The sequence below is a fragment of the Myotis yumanensis genome, unplaced genomic scaffold (genome assembly GCF_028538775.1).
Source record: "Myotis yumanensis isolate MYYU_CA2020_CCGP unplaced genomic scaffold, mMyoYum1.0.hap1 SCAF_11, whole genome shotgun sequence".
NCBI lineage: Eukaryota > Metazoa > Chordata > Mammalia > Chiroptera > Vespertilionidae > Myotis > Myotis yumanensis.
Window position 1 is genome coordinate 14,587,996 of NW_027223762.1, and position 17,766 is coordinate 14,605,761.

Consider the following 17,766-nt stretch of genomic DNA (forward strand, 5'->3'; position numbering starts at 1 on the left):
TAATAACAATAACAACAACAACATAGAGGTGGCATTCTTGCTGTTCAGGCTCTCAAAGTTCCACAAGCAGCTACAAAAGACTGTTTTCTGCTAGGTCCTTTGTGGACACTATCACTAACCCTCACAAACGCATCCTATTACATACTAGTACATATGGGGGAACTTAGAGCTTAGGCACACAGGCCAAGGCCATGGTTGCTAAGCACCGGAGCAGGCTTCTAATCCCAGGTCCCTGACTCTAAGGCCATGTTCTTCCCTTTAGTGCTGACTCAAGTTCTTCTGAAATTTCACATGGAAGTTTAGCCCAATACCCAAAGTGCAGATCTAACCTGATCCTGTTAAGGGTCTTTCCGCAGCTCCTCATTGCTTTTTGGCTCAAGTGTAATCTCTCTGTCCAGCAAATCCAAGGCTTTGCTGATCTGGCCCCTGCTTACCTCTGCAAGTCCACCCTTCACCCTCCTGGCATCCCCAAGCCCCTAACCTCTCCGGCTCCTCTCCAGGCTGTAGTTTTAAGATGATCCCCATCTTCCTCTCTGGACTGACAAGGGTACATCTCCAGTGCCTGGCAGGGTGCTCCCAGCGCCCTCCTCTCCAAGAGTATTCACTGTACTCACTTGATCTTGGCGTGTGCCAGGGTGCTGGTGACCAGCCGGAGGGACAGCTCATTCTCATAGCGAGGGATGTCGTCACAGTACACAGCCTCTCCGGAGGCCTGCATGGCCGAGGCCAGGTGGGGCAAGGGCCGGCCCACTGTGTCCTCCTCAGACTGACCCTTGGGCACCTCCTGGAATGACATGGCCACCAGTCAGGCTGAGCTGAGCGGGGGGCTGGGGGAGTGGAAAGGGTGAGGGGGGGAGACACTGTTCTCCTACAGGCCCAGGGAAACCATGGGGAGTCTCAAGCCAGGCAGCAAAGCAACCCTAAGGAGTGAGAATGGAGGGGCAGGAGGGGAGCAGGCAAAGGAAACAGAACGGCATCTGCTAAGTCGTCGGGAAGGTGGTCACAGGCTCACCACGTACAGGACTGGAAAATAAACAAGAGAGGAACCTAAATGTCCATTCACTGGGGGTTGGGTAAATAATGTTACCCTCCTATAATGAATAGTATGCAAATGTGAAAACATACTTTTGAAGAATTTTAATGAGAAGGAAGGAAGCTCGTGTTAAGTGTAATAGGACATAAAGCATTGTGTATGTGTGTATGTAAAAATGATTTGAATTTCATAGTAAAAAAAAAAGAGCACGTGTTATCAATATAGCATATACATGTCCATATATTCATAAAAATGGAAAGTAAACAAAAATATAATAATGATTTTTCTCTCAGAGGTAAGATTTTGGGTGATGTTTATTTTCTTCTTTAGTCTTTTCTGTATCTTTCAAAGTGTTCTAACATGTGTTCATTTCATAATAAAATTCTGTTTTATGTTTTAAGTAAAACTGGTAATGGCCAATATTTATTGAATGTTTACTATATGCCAGGAACTACGAAAGCTATTTACTTTTACTGCCACATTCAGTCCTCAAAACTATCCCATGAAAGAGGTACCATCATTGTCCACATTGTGGGGGTAATTAGCTTGCCCAAAGACACAGAGGAATTGAGGATCTTGTCTAAGCTTCCATGGTTATGTTGGATTCCAGTCCTGGCAGTCGGACCCCAGAGTTCATGCACTAAGCCACTGCATTCTAGTGCATGGGGCTGATGAACTGTGGCCTGTGGGCCAAATCTGACCCACTGCCTGTTTTTATAATTAAAGTTTTATTGGAACACTACACCTTCATCTATGTATTGCCTCTGGCTGTGCCACAATGACAGAGCTGAGGAGTTGCAACACAGATTATATGACCCACAGAATCCAAAACATTTCCATGAAAATTGACCTTTTACCTAGTACTTCTCAAAAAGCTTCTGCTGATAGAATGTTGTTTTTGTTGTTGTTCTGTTTTGTTTGCTTACATGATCCAGAGAACTCCTGACTCTGCATATTAGTCCCACAGAGGGGCCAGAAAAGATAAAATGGGAGGGAAATTTCTCTTTAAGGAGCAGGTGAAGATGAAAGTAATCCCAGAAGAAAAATTTAGGTGAGTAAGGGGGGAAATAGCTTCCCTGACATTAACATAATTCCCATTTTCTTCCCTGGATACTTATGCACAATAGTACGGAGCTTTAAGCACCTACATGTAATTCGAGTAAGTCATTTGCCCATGGTCAGCGTCATCTGATGAACTCTGCAAGGACCCCTGATGTTAGCACACACTGTCTCCACTCACCTGGAAGAGCTGGACGTTGGCCGGAGGGTCTTTCTGAAAGAGGAAGGTGGCGCTGGCAAAGGTGGGGTCCAGTTTGCCACATTTCTGTGGAAGCAAGATAACAGAGGTGACCTTGACTATTTCCATCATTGACCCCAACCTTGGTTGTCCCCCAACTGGCAAAAGTAACAACAGTTCCCCTCATCTCCTCATTTGACACTCCTTCTAATACTGGCTAGATCTGTCTCAACACTGACCATGGGCTCTGAGAGCTCAGTATTCACTCACAGCCTCTCCCTCTCTACCCCGACCATGCCCCCTGTGTAATGAGTGGCACGTACTTCTGCCCACACACCTAATGGCTTCCCTCCTCCCTGCATTTATGCATGCTGCTCTCTGTTGGGCTATTCTCCTCCCAGCCTTCCTGGAAAAGTCGACCTTTTCCTCCTCAATTCTGTGGGAAATATTTAACGATATGGGAAATGTTCACAATATCATCTCAATGGACTCAAGGGGGAAATAAAACTGCATGCAGCATGACCTCGAATTTATTTAGAAAATGATATATCCAGATAAAAAAGATCTTAAGATGGTAGATATATCGATGGATAGAAGGAAGGACAGAGAGAGAGAGAAGAGAGAGAGGAGATGGAGTAGACAAACAGAATGAGACAGATGGACAGATAAATGTAGAGGAAAGTTCAGAGGAAGAAACAAAAATATTAGCAGTGGTTTTCTCTGGGATCTGAGAGTAAATTTTTTTATCAAATTCTGATTTTTTAAAGTTTTCTACAATAAGTCTTTATTACTTATATAATCTGAAAACATTGCCTCGTGAGGATTTTTAAAAGAGGAATTTTGCTCTGCTGTCCCCACACTTGTGAAGCCTTCCCTCCTTTTGCTCCTCAGGTTCCATCTCGGCAGTTATCACACTAGATTGGCCTTCACTGACCATGCTCTCTCCACACTCGGCTGCCCCCTGGTGCCCAGTGCAGTCTTACTGTCTAAAAGGTGCAAAATAAGTGCTTGTTGGTGAACCAGTCTGGGGAGCTGGGCCCACGTCAGCCAGCACCCTCTCCTGACTGCACATCCTTGCAGTGGCTGGAGAAGCCCCACTTTGCATTCCCCTTCCACGCTCCACATTCTCATCATTCTCTACGCTCCCATTCCAACTACAAAACCACGGCTGTATCAGCTGTATGGCTGAAGGATCATCTGGTCTACCCGGCCCCTTTTGCAGATTTTATAACTGAGAATTGGAGTTATGACCCATGTAAGTTCCCACTTGAGATAATGACACAGATGGAACAAGAACCCAGGTCCCTGACTCCCAGCCCAGTGCTCTGCCTCTCAGCCACCGAGTTGGATCCCATCTCCGTGTGGCTCCCTGGGCTATGTTCCCAGTCCTTCCTCCTCTGCCCTTTCATGTCCACAGGAAAGAAGCAAGTTCACCACCTGGTCCACAGCACTGTCTCACCCACACCAGCTACCCAAATTCCCAAACAAAAGTGCTGCAGAGAGTCCGTGCTTTGCCCAGGCCCCACACTCACATCTTCCGGATGCTCTTTGCCCAGCTTATGAAGCACCGTCAGGTAGAACTTGAAGAAGAAGCTGAGGGTGAGTGTGCGCCGGAAGTCCACCATGCCGCCCGGGGCATCAGGGGCCAGATACAGCTCCTCCGCCAGGCCTGCACACACCTCATGCAGCAGCTTCTCGTTCCAGAAACTGCCAGAGAGCAGGTAGGTGTGGGAGAGCGCTCCCATCCCGCCCCCAGAATCATTGTGCAGGCGGTGAGCACAGGACCTCTGAGCCATGTGAACCTCTGTTCGAAATCCGGCTCAGAGAACGGGGTGCTCTCAACCCAACACTGGATCATGGTTGTGTGACTTTAGGCAAGTTAGTTAGCCTCCTAGAGCCTCAGTTCTCTCATCTTTAAAAACAGATCCAATTATAAAAGACCACAAAAATAATAGTTAAGTCTATTAAGTCCTTACAATGTCCTAAGTGCTTTTTATGAAACATCATTTTTAATTTAAATTAAAATATATAGTAGGAAAAATTTTATGCTCATTTTACCAGTGAGAAAACTGAAGCATAGTTCACTTATTCTATACCCATCTGGCAAGTGTTGGAGCCAAGAATTGGAACCAAACTCCAACATTAAGATTTATCTATCTATACAGGTATGGTAAGGATTACATAGAATAGTGCCAGTGAAGTGCTTGGTTCCATTGCTCCCATATAGTACCTATAGTGATAGTAGTAGACATAGTAATAGCATAGCACTAGTAATAGCATTAATAGCAATGCTGGTAGTAGTAATACTAGCATTGGCACATGTAGTGCTAGTAGTAGTACTGGTGGGAGCAATAGTAATAGTAGTAGAAATAGAAGAAATATAGTAGTAGTAGTAGTAGAAGCAGTAGTAGTAACAGTAATAACAAAAGCACTAGTAGTAATAGTAGTAGTAGAAGTAGTAGCCACAACAGCAGTGATACCAGCACTAGAAGCAACAATAGTAATAATAGTTGTAGCTGTGTAGTACTAATAATAGCAGTAGCAATAGTAGCAGCAGGAGCAGCAATGGTAATAGTACAGCAGCAGCAATACTATTGGTCATAATGCTACTAGTAATAGCAGTAATCACAGTAGTAGCAGCAATAGTAATACTGCTAGCAGCACAGAAGGAGGAGCAGCAGCATAGGGCAGTAGCTGGATTGTTTTGCTATTAGCTTTTACTTTGACAGCTGCTTCCGCGTGGTCTTGAAGGCTGAGATGGTTCTGTCGGCCATTCCACCATAGCAAAGGGCCAGCTCCTTCACCTGTGTGGTTCCTGGCTGGAATAGGACTCTCATGCCGCAGGTCACCTTGGCTATATCATCTTCTCTCCGGGAGGCCTGCTTAAAGGCTGAGAAAAACTCGCCCTGAAAGAGAAGAGGACGGTACCAGTTTCCCACCCTGCTTTGCAAGGACTGCAGATGGTGAGCCTGAAACACAGGGATATGAGGTGAGGTGAGGTGAGGTGAGGTGAGGTGAGGTGAGGTGAGGTGAGGAGACAACACCATCGCACATCAGCAAGGAGCTGGTGACAGGGGTCAATGATGGAGGCCTAACCATCACATTTTCAGAAGTTCCAGATAACATTCCCGAACCTGGGAGGGTCAGGGTTTCTCCCTATTAGTCAGGAAAACTAAAAGTCAGGGACAAAGAAGAACGGGGTGCTCTCAACCCAACAGCTGAGAGAGGAAGGGTGTTTTCACAAAGTCTTCCTGAGACCCCTCAGGCCCGAGAACCTTCCCCATCCTGGTGCCCAGTATCAGAGCACACGGCCTCTGAGGGGCTGTGCCGAAACCTCTGTTGGCCAGACTGCCTCTCAAGCAAATACAGAGAAATGCCCAAGAGTGTTTGAAACAGCCTGCAGCTTGTAGCCTCCTCGCTGGCTCCCTAACTGGCTCTCCCACCAGCCTGTGGGCTGTGCTTAGAAATCTGGCTTCCTGGCCGAAAGAACCAACCGCACTATGAGGCAGTGGCTGCCTCTGTCCTTTGATCGCCCATTTCCTAAGTCTAAGCCAGCTCTGTCTTTGGGGTCAGGGGGAAAGTGTGAGCTGCTTTCCTGGTAAGGACCATGTGCTATCCAGCCCTCTCTGTGTCAGGTTCTGCTTGAGGTTCGCACTCACCCTGGCAGCACAAACTCTGATTCACCTCACAGCAGGGAGGTGTAAGGGAAGGGTTGTTGGAGAAAGCAGGAGACCCACTGCTGAGGTCTGAAATGACCACAGGCTTTTGTTTGAAGAAGGCATCGAGGCCCCTCCTGATACTAAAGCTGGTTCCGCTTCCTGGTGTCAGACAGGCCCTGGGGCCATGATCCCAGACCTTGAACTTGGTCCTGGGACAGAGGTTCCAGCTGCTCACATCCAGGGCTGTGCCAGTCCCCTGTGACGTTTTTCCCTCGGCTGCCAGGAAAGGTCAGTGTCGACTCAATTGTTCTTTCCTGAGAAATCCTTCCTGATTCTGGGTATTAACATCTCCTTTCTTTAAGAAGAGATATTTTATGTCCCTTGCCTGGCAAAATAAAAACTGGGCAGTTCTATGCCTGTTCTTGCCTCCTTTCCCAACCTCATAATTTAACATTCTTTTACTGATCTGTGAAATACAAAACTCTGGGAATCACTGCTCAAAATGGTCTATAAGGACAAGCGAGAGCACCATTAAGAAACCACCTCAGGGATGTAATTGCTCTAATTTAATTAGCATTTTCATTAAGGAGGTTAAAATTAGCCAGGGTGGAACATGCCTTGTAACATTCAAGCACTAGCTGTGGAAAACCCTTAATACGCTCCTTTATCGCTGGTTCCCAGCCTCTCACAGGTTACTTTCTACAAGGCCCATCATGGAATGATGTGCTGCTGAGAGAGGCGCGAGTCACGCCAGGTGAAGCCGCCACAGGCCCCAAGGAACAAGAGCAAGGTGGCCAGAGGTGCCCTGACCTGCTGAACAAGCTGGAACCTTCATCCACCCAGAGCAAGGTCAGTGAGTAAACACCTTGTCAAGCGCAAGGTCAGCATGTGAGGGTCTGACTTCCAGGCAGCTTCTTCCCTTAGCACACGAGACCCACACTTCACCTGATGAAATCTCGTCTCCTCTGCCCTGGGGAGAAATACTCGCCAGCAGGATGCATCCTTGAAACTGTGTTGCTAGTTACCAGTAGTGTCCTCCTTCTGTAATGTGTGATCTCCACCGGCTCCCAGGCATCTGCCAGGAACCTTCAGAATTATTTTTCAGTCCTCACAGTCACCTTCCCAGTAGGTAACATTGTGCCCATTGTTCAGGTGAGAAAACTGGGGCTCAGAAAGGTAAATTGATTCACTTAGGATCTCATATCTAGCTTCTCTCCATGCTCTATGCTCCACCCTCAAACTTCTCATTGTCCAGAGAGGAATAGGGCTGGTCAAAGGCAAAGTTCAGAGACAAGAGCATCGGTGTTACAGTTAAGAGATGCTAAGGTTGGTCCCGAAGCCAACTCTGCTCTCCTTGTCCGGAGCCTGGCGGGTGTGGGAGTGATTCGGGCACAGCATCTTACCTCCCTGCTGTAGGGGATCTCGATGGAAAGCAGTATCTCTTCTGGAGTTAGCAGCGTCTTTCTGTAGCCAGGGAAGAAGGTGTGGTCCATCGGAACCGTTCTCCTGGTGCCTGTACAGAGGCAAGATGAAGAGGGACCGATGTGAGAAAGCACAGGGCAACCCACCAGTGGGCTTCTGCATCCTGGTCTCTGATGCCCACAGTCAACGGGAGTGGATGGCACAACTGAGGCCAAGGCCCTCCATCTGAAATCCTTAAGCAATGGTGCGCTGGTGAATGTTAACAATCAGCTGTTGGGGGTGTAGCCTTGAGTCGCTAGTGCCTATGGTATAAATAGTCCCACCAGAGCCAATTTCAAGCTACCAGAATGACATTACTGATGTGGAGTTAGAAAAAGGCCTGCTGTCCTCTGAAAGGCCTGTTTACAAGGTGGGCCCTTGGCTGTCCTCTGAGAACGTGGGTCTCCAGAGGGTTCCTAGCATTCCCTGATAAGAATGGCTCACGGTTTGTAAAAACAACATGGTTTATGCTGAACACCTGCTTTCCTCTGGGCCTCTGGACTTTGGTATGTACCGGGGAGGCCTGTGTGACCAGCCCCCCGTTAGATCTCTAGGTGCTGAGCCCCTAACAAGTTTCCTGGTTGCCTGCACTTCCCATGGGGAGCTTGCTGCTGGGGGAGTCAAGGGTGTCCTGTGTGATCCGCTGGGAGGCCCTGGGAGCTTGTATCAGATTTCCACTGGACTTTGTTCCATGTGCCTATCCCTTTGCTGATTTTGCCTTGTATCCTCCTTCTGTAATGAGCCGTAGCCATGAGTATGACTATATGCTGAGCCTGTGAGTCCTCCTGGCAAGTCATCAAACCAGGGGAGGTGCTGGGGACCCTCTGACAAGGAAGGATGCACAGTAGCACACTACTATATAGATCTCCACTGCAGATAGATAGATGGAAGGAGCCTCAACAGCATAGACAACAGTAAAACGAAGTAAAATAATTAGCAAGTGGTGAATTTTGAGTACTCATTACCTTTGTCATTAACATCATCTATCTTATTTCACTCTTATATAACTTGATTTTTAGTAACGGCCATGTTTCACAAACGCTGTTGACCCAGCAATCTGCTGTGGTGAGCTGGTGTATCCTGGCTCCAGCATCCCACTAGGTAAGGCCTCCGGACCGAGCCGGCTGTGAATTCTTAATGAAGAAGTGGCCCAGCTCTCCTGGCCCCCAACACGAGTGATCCCTTGTAGCTTCCAGGAGTCCAAACCGTAGGGCAGCGGGGTCATTGGACCTTGGACTCTGTCCCTCCAGGAAGTAACCCATCTCGCGAGACTTTTCTCCCGCAGGACCCTCTGCACGAGGCAGCTCACCTCTGGACACGATGGTCAGCTTGGCCCCGCTGGCCATGAACACCGGGTTGAGGTCGGAGATGGGGCTGGCGGTAATGATGTTCCCTCCGATGGACTAGGACAAGCAGAGAGTGTGCGTGAGAGCCCAGCCCGGAAACCCGTGCTCACCCAGCTGGCTCCCAAACGCAGGGTGGGAGGATGACAGGCATCATCTGTGAAGGGAGGCCCGCCCTCCAGCCCCTGAAGACACAGCCCGGCGCAGTGAGAGCTCCGCAATCAGAACATCGAACATCGTGCGACACTTGTGATCTGACCGCTTGGGATTGGGGCCCAGCTCTGAAATTCAGCAGCCAGTGCACCTCACTCAGCCCCTTGAAATTTGTATGTTGAATGTCACCCAACCTTTTTCTGAAAGCGTTTAGGTGGCTTATCACAGAGCCATAGAGAGTCAGTACCACAGAAATAGAAGATAAAGATCAAGGACAAAGAGGAGGGAGATGTAAGGATGAATGATTTGTTCTAACTGGATCTGAGCTTCCTGGCAACTTGGCAAAGAATGTTGGGAGAACAAGACCCAGGGTCCTCACTCCTGGAAACCGGAGAGGAAGCCAGCTGCTCGATGAAAACAAATCCTCCCTGGGAGTAGATGCCAGCTGAGCTGGGGACTCCGGAGAGATTGCTTGTTTATATCTCCTCATCTACACCCAGAAGTGGCCGGGGCTGGGGGTAAGGTGTGGAGAATGGAGTGGGCTGTTTTGCTTTATTTTTTGTTTGTTTTAATTTAAAAAATCATTTTTTAAAAATAGAATAGAAGGGTTAGCTTTCCTCCCAACACCAGCAACAATTATGAGCCTCAAATGGCACTGTGTGCGAATGCCACTTGCAAACTGGGAATCTGGGGTTTAGTCTGAAGGCTGACTGTGACAGCCCTCCCTCCTCTCAGGGGGTCTACCTCTGGTTCTACCCCCAATGTGGAAAGGCTGTGCCCCTCCCTGGTTTGGCCTTTCTCTAACTTATCTCTCATCCACCTGCTGAGAGCCTGGGCCAATCAGAAGGGGGGGGGGGCAGAAAGCCCCATCTCTCCAACATCAGGGAGAAGACTGAGTCCAAGTGAATGTCACCTGGAGTGGCCCACAGACCACCTGCACCAGCAGCACCTGCAGGCTCTCCCCAGCCCTTCCAGGCCAGCATCTCGAAGGCAGGGCCCAGGAATCTGCATCTTTAACAAACACTCAGGTAGTTCTACCCATTCAAGTGTGAGGCTCCTGGTATGGTGAAAGGCCCCGTCCCCTGGGCCTCAAGGCCCCCGGGCAGGGACTCACCGCCACAGACTTGACCTGCTTCCCAGCAAACCAGCGCATCTGCTCCAGGACGCCTTTGAACACCTCTGTCTTGTGGGCAGGAAGGTTGGCCACGGCATCTTTCAGGGTCTTTTCCACAGATTCCAGAGTGCAAGCGGCTCCGAAGGAGATCCCTGGGAACACATGCTCAGAATAGCAGCGATCTCCTTCCCAGGGCAGAAACACTTTCACACACAGAGTCTCTGAAGCTTCACAGCAACCTAAGTGCGGCTGCATCAGGACTCACATCCTTATACAGATGAAGGAAAGTTGGCCCAGAGGGGTTAAGTGACTTGCCTACCACCACGCAGCTAATGAAAGATCCAAGACTCAACCCCAGGCCTCTTCTCCTACAACCAGAGTGCTCTTTCACTAAACCAGCAGTTCTCCACTCAATAAAATCAGGTTTCTGAGGGTAAAGTCCTGGCATATTTTTTTTAAAGCACCCTGCCCACACCAGGCTCCTGACCCCATGAGTGATTCTAAGGTGTGGCCAGGATTGAGAAGGACTATTGGAGATCTCACAGCCCTTGCTCACTGATGCCTACCATGATGGAGAAAGGCGGTGAAGGTTGCCCCTCCCCCTGTGCGGGGAGGCTCCAGGACAAGCAGGTGGCAGCCAGAGCCAAAGGGGAGGTTGCCCTAGAACCCACCATCCCCCGAGGGGACCCATCCCCAGCATCCCAGCCCCTCCGGGGGCCCAGGTGAACCTCCCTTACCCTCTGGGCCGTGCTCCACTACATTCAGCTCGGGGATCCAGGCTGGACTGACGATCACAGGAAACAGCCTGTTCTTAAACTTCATCTCAATGCCTCGACGGAAACGGGAAGCCGGACGTTAGAGGTGTGTGTGTGTGTGTGTGTGTGTGTGTGTGTGTGTGTGTTAGGAACAGTATTAGAAAACATGGGACATTAAAATATGTCAGTAACTCTCCGAAGCACTACATATTTTAACTCATTTAATCGTCACAACAACCCTGGGAGATACTGTGATTTTCTCTTTATAGGCAAAGAAACTGAGGCACGGGGTAGTTAAGTTTCTTGCCCATGTTACACAGCTAAGCATGGGCAGATTTCAGTATTTGAGCTATTATTAGAGTCGGGATATAACTAATAATAACACGAAAGTTTAACATTCAGAGAAAAAGGAAAATTGAGAGAAAAACTTCAAATCTGCTAATCAAGGTAGAAACTCTATGGACAGACTCACCCCGTTCCTCAGACTCAATTACCCAGCACCTCTCCCAGCCTCGCCCATGGGCGGGTAGAGGGAAAAGATAAAAAGGAAATGACTGTGCATCGTCCCACGTCCTCCCTCTCACGTGCTGTTTGGGATTTCTGAAGGAGGCCCAGGCTGTGGGGAGTCTGACCCATCTGAATACCAGCTCCCAGGACAAAGAACGTAGATGGAGACAGAAAGTCTTAAGTTTCTCTCTACACCCAGCTTCCCCAATACCTGCCCCAGCGTGAGTGGTTACTCCATTGGGTCTGTATAAGGAAGGAAGAGGTGGAGCCGATGGAGTGATCTTAAAAAATTATTTCTAACTTGAAGCTTATAAAATCTCTGGGAATTCCTTTCTCTAAGAATCTAACTTGGCTCAGGATGTTTATGGCTCATGGCAAGGAACCTGTCACATGGCAAAGATCTTGAAGATTCTTCGATCCAGTCATTCTCCACTTTAACTCATGCACCCAGGACCATGGCTATATGGGCCATAGGATCGCATCACCTGAGGCAGATCTCACCCTGCCATCCAGGTGTCACAAAACTGCCTGGGGACTCTGTACCACACACATGCTCACAGGGCATGGCCAGCTCTGTGCTCCATCAGCACAGAATCGAGCCAAGCTCTCTTCTCTGTGGCTGCAGAACCAACCAGAACCCAGGGTCCTTCCAGAACCAGAGCCACGAGTCTCCCACAGGTTGGATTTGGCTGCTTAAAAGTATGTCAAGTTTCCCCCAAACCAGAGGTCCTCTGTGGCAGACCTCGGCTGTGCCACAGTCTTCCCCTTCCAGCCTTTCTGGGCCTGGGAACCAGCAAAGTGGAGATGGGCCAAGCCGGCTTAGAAATGGATGGAGATGAGCATGGCCTTGGGCAGCTCTGCTCCAGTCCCTTCATGCACCAGGAGAACTGCACAGCTCGAGTCTCCCTGACCTGTTGGCATATTGTGGGTCTCATGTCCCAGGTGGAGGCACCACCAGGACAGGTAGCCATGGTCATGGGCAACACAAACGATCACCCTTGGATATCTCCTCTCCTTTGCCTTACCACAGCAGCCCCAGAAAAGGGTGGAGAAGAGAGTGACATGTATGGAACCCCTAGCATCCATCAGGCACCAGCCTGGACAGTTTACCTACATCGCTCCCTCCTGCCTCCGACTGGGAAGACATGTGAGGGAAGGAACTATGTCCAGTACATCCTGGCACCCAGTCCCTCCCAGGGTCCCTGGCACAGAGCTGGCACTTTTTAAATGTCTATGGAAAACAGTCAACAAGGATCTCGGTTAATACTCAGGACAACTCTTGAAGGAGGCATTATTGACCCCACACGTGAAATGGGAAAATGAGAGCAAGGGAGGAGACGTCATTTTTCTGAAGACCCAGGGGTTGAAACAGGTCTCCAAAGCCAGGAGTTTTACATAAGTTCAAGGGCCCAGGGTTCCTCAGTGGGTCCCTGGCTCCCAGTCAGGCCCCTCAGGCTCTTACCGATCTCCGTGTTCCCTACCACCAGCTTGGCCTCGGGGTACTGCGCCTTGAGGTCCAGTAGCTCCTTCAGGGTGGAGGCCTGGATCCAGGTCACACGCTCCCCTTCAAAACGTAGCTGCTTCCGGGGCGCGTCTTTCAGCCTCTGGAAAATGCCGTTTTCCAATGAGCTGTCTCCTTCTCACCACTCCATTCCCACCGCCATTCCCATGGCCCTGCTTCAGGTCCACAGTGGGACCAACTCTTCTATGGACTTGTTGACTACTGAATTCAGAATGAAAATACTTGCCAAAGAGAAGGGAGAAAAACTGCATGGATGGAGGCAGGAACTAGGTTGCAGCTCTTACATATATTAGCTCACTGAGCCATCAGAAGACTCGGTGAAGGAGGCATTGTGAGCCACATCTTGTATAGGTAAGGAAGTTATGTGACCTGCCAAAGGTCACTAGTCACAAGGCAACCTGGACTGTCCCCACTGTCTCCAGAAGGAGCAGTGCACAAGGTGTGGGCGGAGATGGGGCAGCAAAGGAAGGGGTGTCAAAGGGAATGCAATGCAGAGCTGGTCCCAGTGCATGAGGGGTGATGCTGGGGAAGAAAACCCCAAAATCACACTGACGGTTTCAAAGTTGCACAATCTAGAGGAGGATATGCTGGCAGCCTGCTGCACGGCCCTTCTCTCTGGCCCTTGAACTCAGGGAGTCCTTGTGTGCTCAACAGCCCCTGAGAAATCTGCACTTGAGAAGCTCTGAGGGTGGCTTGATTCTTTCCTCGCCACAAATGTTGGCGTGAAGGAACCAAATCGTCAAGGGAAGAAAGGGGGTGTGACAGGTGTCCTTAAAGCAGAGCTGCAGGCCTTGGGTGTGTCCTTTGAATCCAGCTTTGCTTGTTTGTTTATTAAATAGACTATTTGCATGGGGGGCTTTTTCATTAGATTTAGCCAGGAGGTCAGCAGATACTTCTGGAGCCCTTGTTATTATACACAGGGCACCAGAGAGATCTACTTCCTATCCTCAGAGTGACCGTGTGAGAAGGAGAGAAATGTAAGTCCCTATAGGAGCACATGAAAGAGGGACTTGACCCCTGGGTGTCAGAGAAAGGAAGGCAAATTCAGGCTGAGACCTGAAGGACAAGGAGAATACAAAGTTCCCAGGGGGTATGAAATAAAGCAGGTCTCCAGGGGGCTCATGGCACAGGGCCTCAAGGGGCCTTTCCTTGGGGCATCACCTACCAGCAACTCTGGTGGGAAGATGGGCTCCTGGGTAGGATCCAAGGGCATGAACTCCTCTGGGTTGAATAAACATGGAGACTGAGTGACCTGCTGGGAAAGGGAACAGATGTGTGGTACAGTATCTCCCTGTTAAAATGCCCCATAGGACCAATGCAGCCCTTTGTCCAAGCAAGTTCACTTGCAGCCCCCGGCAAGCTGGTGGAGGGGCAGGCAGCTCCTGGATGCAAGAACAAGGTCTTGCCAGAGGACCCAGGGCTAATGTGCACAGTCTCCACTCTCTCAGTCTGGGCTTAACTGTTTCCTCTTCCAGCCACCCTTGCCAAGAGTATGGAGGGAGAGCACTGGCTCTTTTGAACTGCGACTGGCCCCCCAGATTTCCAGGGAGCGAAGGGCCCACTTACTGTGTCGTCTTTCTTCTGGTTCATGCAGCAGTTTGGGTTGTCCACATTCCCTCCACAGCACCCACCATCCTACAGAGATGACCAATGTTCACACAAAAATATTTGCAAAGAGTTTCATGGAAGGGGAAGAACCTACATTATTAATTTCCAGTGAAATCCAGCTCTGACACCCACTCCAGCATCAATAGTATTAGTAGATACCCTGTCCCATCCATTTGCCTTTGCATAGAGGCAAGGCCTCTGCTTTAACTTCCTCTTGCTTGGTTAATGTAGATTAAATAATTTGTGAGTAAACAAATAAGATCTCTCCTGGAAACAGCAGGGAAAGTTAATGTTAAGAACATCCTATATAATATAAGGGTAATATGCAAACAGATTGAAATGCAGAACAACCAAACAACCAATCAAAGAGTGATATGCTAATAATATGCTAATAATATGCTAAACATGTTCAACTGCTCGCTATGACATGCACTGACCACCAGGGGGCAGACAGCCAACTGGTCAAACAGTCGCTATGATGTGCACTGACCACCAGGGTGCAGATGCTCCAACTGGTAGGTTAGCTTGCTGCTGGAGTCCAGTCAATTGGAACTGAGATGAGCTGGACACACCCTGGAACCTTCCCGTGGTCCTTCCCTGGCCCAATCGTGTGCCAGTGGGGTCCTTCAGCCTGGCCTGCACCCTCTTGCAATCTGGAATCCCTCGGGGGATGTCGGAGAGCCGTTTTCAGCCTGATCCCACAGGCCACTCCCCTTAGGAGGGTGCCAGAGGCAGGGCTCATGGCTGGCGAGCGCTGCTACAGCAGCACGAGTCTCTCCCAATCGGGACTGATTGGGTGTGAGCCCGCAGCAGGCACAGTGGGGCTGGGATGAGCGGGAGCCACAGGTATGAGCTGCAGGTGGCATTGGACAGTGGGTTTCAGCCGGTCCCTGCAGGCCATCCAGAGGGACCCGACCCATGCACAAATTCGTGCACCGGGCCTCTAGTTTCTCCATAAAGATAGGTTGTCCTATTTTATCAATACATTTCTTTATGCCCATTTCCCTCTTCACTGCTGCTCCCTTAGGAAGAGGGACATAAATTCCCTTGGTTCTCTCAGCACTCAAGAGCCCCCTCTTTTAGATCCACCAAGTTCTTGTCTGGGCACCTCCCAGGTAGGAGTCTTTGTGGGGCTCCTAACGAGAATGTCCAAGACTGCTTGCTGGGTCCAGAGCTGTGTCTAGCAAGTGTGCCTGGGCCTCACCACGGCTGATTAGACACTTCTTGCTAGAAAGCTAAGCGCTCTTTATTCCTCACTATGGGCCTGTTCCAGTCTGATGGCCCATTACCTCTGGGGAAAGGACTTGGCCAGGACCTCTCAGGGTGCCAATAGCAGAACACCGAGGAGAGCCCACCTGACTGATGTGTCCCAGAGAAAGCAGGACTCTGAGCTCAGGACCACATGGGACACTCCAGAATCATGGAATTGTACTGAGAAGCCAAGTGAGGGGAACTTCCAGGCACAGCCTGGGCACATTTCCAGGGCAGCCAATTCCTGGAGCGGACTGGGGCAGCCCCTCTGCACATGAATCACGGGAGACACACTTCTATCCTGACATTTCCCGAAGGATGAGTCACAACTTATTTGTTTTTCCAAGAAAGCTCTCAGAGGGCCAGGGTGTGGCCTTTGAGAACTGGAAGGCCCTGGCAGACTTGGCATTGGAAGAGAAAACCTCTCTTGCCTTGACCCTCTGCAATGCTGTCCCAAGTACAGGCCCCTCTGGCATCCACAGCTTTGCCGTCAGATCTCAGAGCTGCCCTGGTTTGGACCTCTCTACCCCCACGTTACCCTTGCCCTTCCTATTTAGACAGGAAGGGAGGAAAGAAGGAAGGGAGGGAGGAAGGTTGGTTCCTATAATGCCTCTTCTCATCTTTCTTCTCGGAGAAGGAGTGATGCAGGGAGTCACCAGGTCCCGAGTGAAGTGAGGGGCACCCAGTGCTGGTGGGAAGGATGTATTTCACAGACGCACATTTTTCCCGGGCATTGAATGCCAACACATTCTTCCTTAAATCTTTGTTCTTGATAATTCATTGACATTCTTATGACATAAACAATTGTGATGGACAATTGTGTCACTGCCCTCAAGGTCTACTGAGGCTGGATAAGACTGCTTTCCCCCCTGCAGGGATTTCCACTTTTCTCAGGAGGCTGAGACACTGAGCTCAGGGTTGTTTTTATGGTTCCTTCCCTTCCTTGCTTGCTGCTGGATGGACACTGTCATTCCTCACTGGGAACAGTGTGCCTCCCTCTAGAAGATGCCCCTCACCCTTTTCTAGTATGTGCCATGGGCGCGAAGACAAGATAGCCAGGTCTGTTAGAACTGTGTGTAAAACAGGAGTGAAAAGGCTCTGTCTGGCAGGTTGCTCAGTGGTTAGAGTGTGGGACCCACAGACCAAAGGGTCACAGGTTCGATTCTGGTCAAGGGCACACACTTCGGTTGCAGGTTCAATCCCCAGCCCTGGACAGGGTGCTAGCAAGAGGCAACCAATTGATATGTCTCTCTCATGTCAAAGTTTCTCTTCCTCTCTCTCTCTCTCTCTTTCTCCCTCTCTCTCTCTCTCCCCTTTTCCCCCTTCCCTTCCACTCACTCTAAATATCAATGGAAAAAATATCCCCATTTCTCAGGTGAGGATATTTTTTTAAAAAGAGTGAAAAGGCTCTGATTAAAGGCTGGGGGTCTCTAAGGAGTCATGTACATGAGCTTCCAAGGACACGGTGTGCAGGCCATGTTGGCTGCTCAGAGAACTCAGCTCAGCTCAGCTCTGCTCCACACTGACCGGCAGCTGGACAGAGGGATGCACCGCCAAACACTGGAATCAAGACCCAGTTTGACCCTCCAAAGGAGCATAATTATTGGCTACACTCAAAAGCCCTTCTCTTTTGAGAAACTAGGAGGGCTGGTTAAATTGTTCCTCTTTGAGCAGCCGCCTATGAAATACATTCATGGACAAGATTAACAATTCCTGGTTCTCAAAGAAGCCTGCACCATTTATAAAGAGCAAGTATTAAGTCATGGAAGAAATGGACCGGCATCGTGATTTATAGGTGCCACTTACTGAATACTTAAGATATGCCCAGCCTTGTTCTGGGGACTTTGCAAGAGGTACTTTCAACATTCATGACAAAGTAGGTATTATTATAATCCATATTCTAGAAACAAGGCCATTTGCCCAATGCCATGAACCAGTTAAGTGATGAAATGGAATTTGAACCCAGGTCTGCAAACTCTAGGTCTGAGCTTTCAATCATTTTTCTCAGAACCCACACCTCCTAATTCCTCTCAGGGTGTGGTGTCTTCCATCCTTATGAGCCCCACTTCCATCTCCAACCCTGTGAATTATCTGCATGAAACTCTCCTTTTTGTAATGCACTT

General features: G+C 49.4%; 1 protein-coding gene across 2 annotated transcripts in view; it reads right to left on the reverse strand.

Moving 5' to 3' along the window:
* XDH (xanthine dehydrogenase) overlaps positions 1–17,766 on the reverse strand; it is a 62,687-nt gene that overhangs the window by 26,289 nt on the left and 18,632 nt on the right. Inside the window, exons 7-17 of one of the 2 annotated variants that reach the window (XM_070428948.1) lie at positions 14,351–14,419; positions 13,950–14,036; positions 12,725–12,866; positions 10,738–10,830; positions 10,001–10,152; positions 8,700–8,793; positions 7,333–7,442; positions 4,992–5,176; positions 3,803–3,977; positions 2,274–2,357; positions 615–784 (exon numbers count right to left, since the gene is read on the reverse strand). In XM_070428948.1, coding sequence (XP_070285049.1) covers positions 615–784; positions 2,274–2,357; positions 3,803–3,977; positions 4,992–5,176; positions 7,333–7,442; positions 8,700–8,793; positions 10,001–10,152; positions 10,738–10,830; positions 12,725–12,866; positions 13,950–14,036; positions 14,351–14,419 — 1,361 coding nt within the window. Of the gene's footprint in view, positions 1–614; positions 785–2,273; positions 2,358–3,802; positions 3,978–4,991; positions 5,177–7,332; positions 7,443–8,699; positions 8,794–10,000; positions 10,153–10,737; positions 10,831–12,724; positions 12,867–13,949; positions 14,040–14,350; positions 14,420–17,766 lie in introns of both variants that reach the window. The other variant, XM_070428947.1, reaches the window with a different exon arrangement.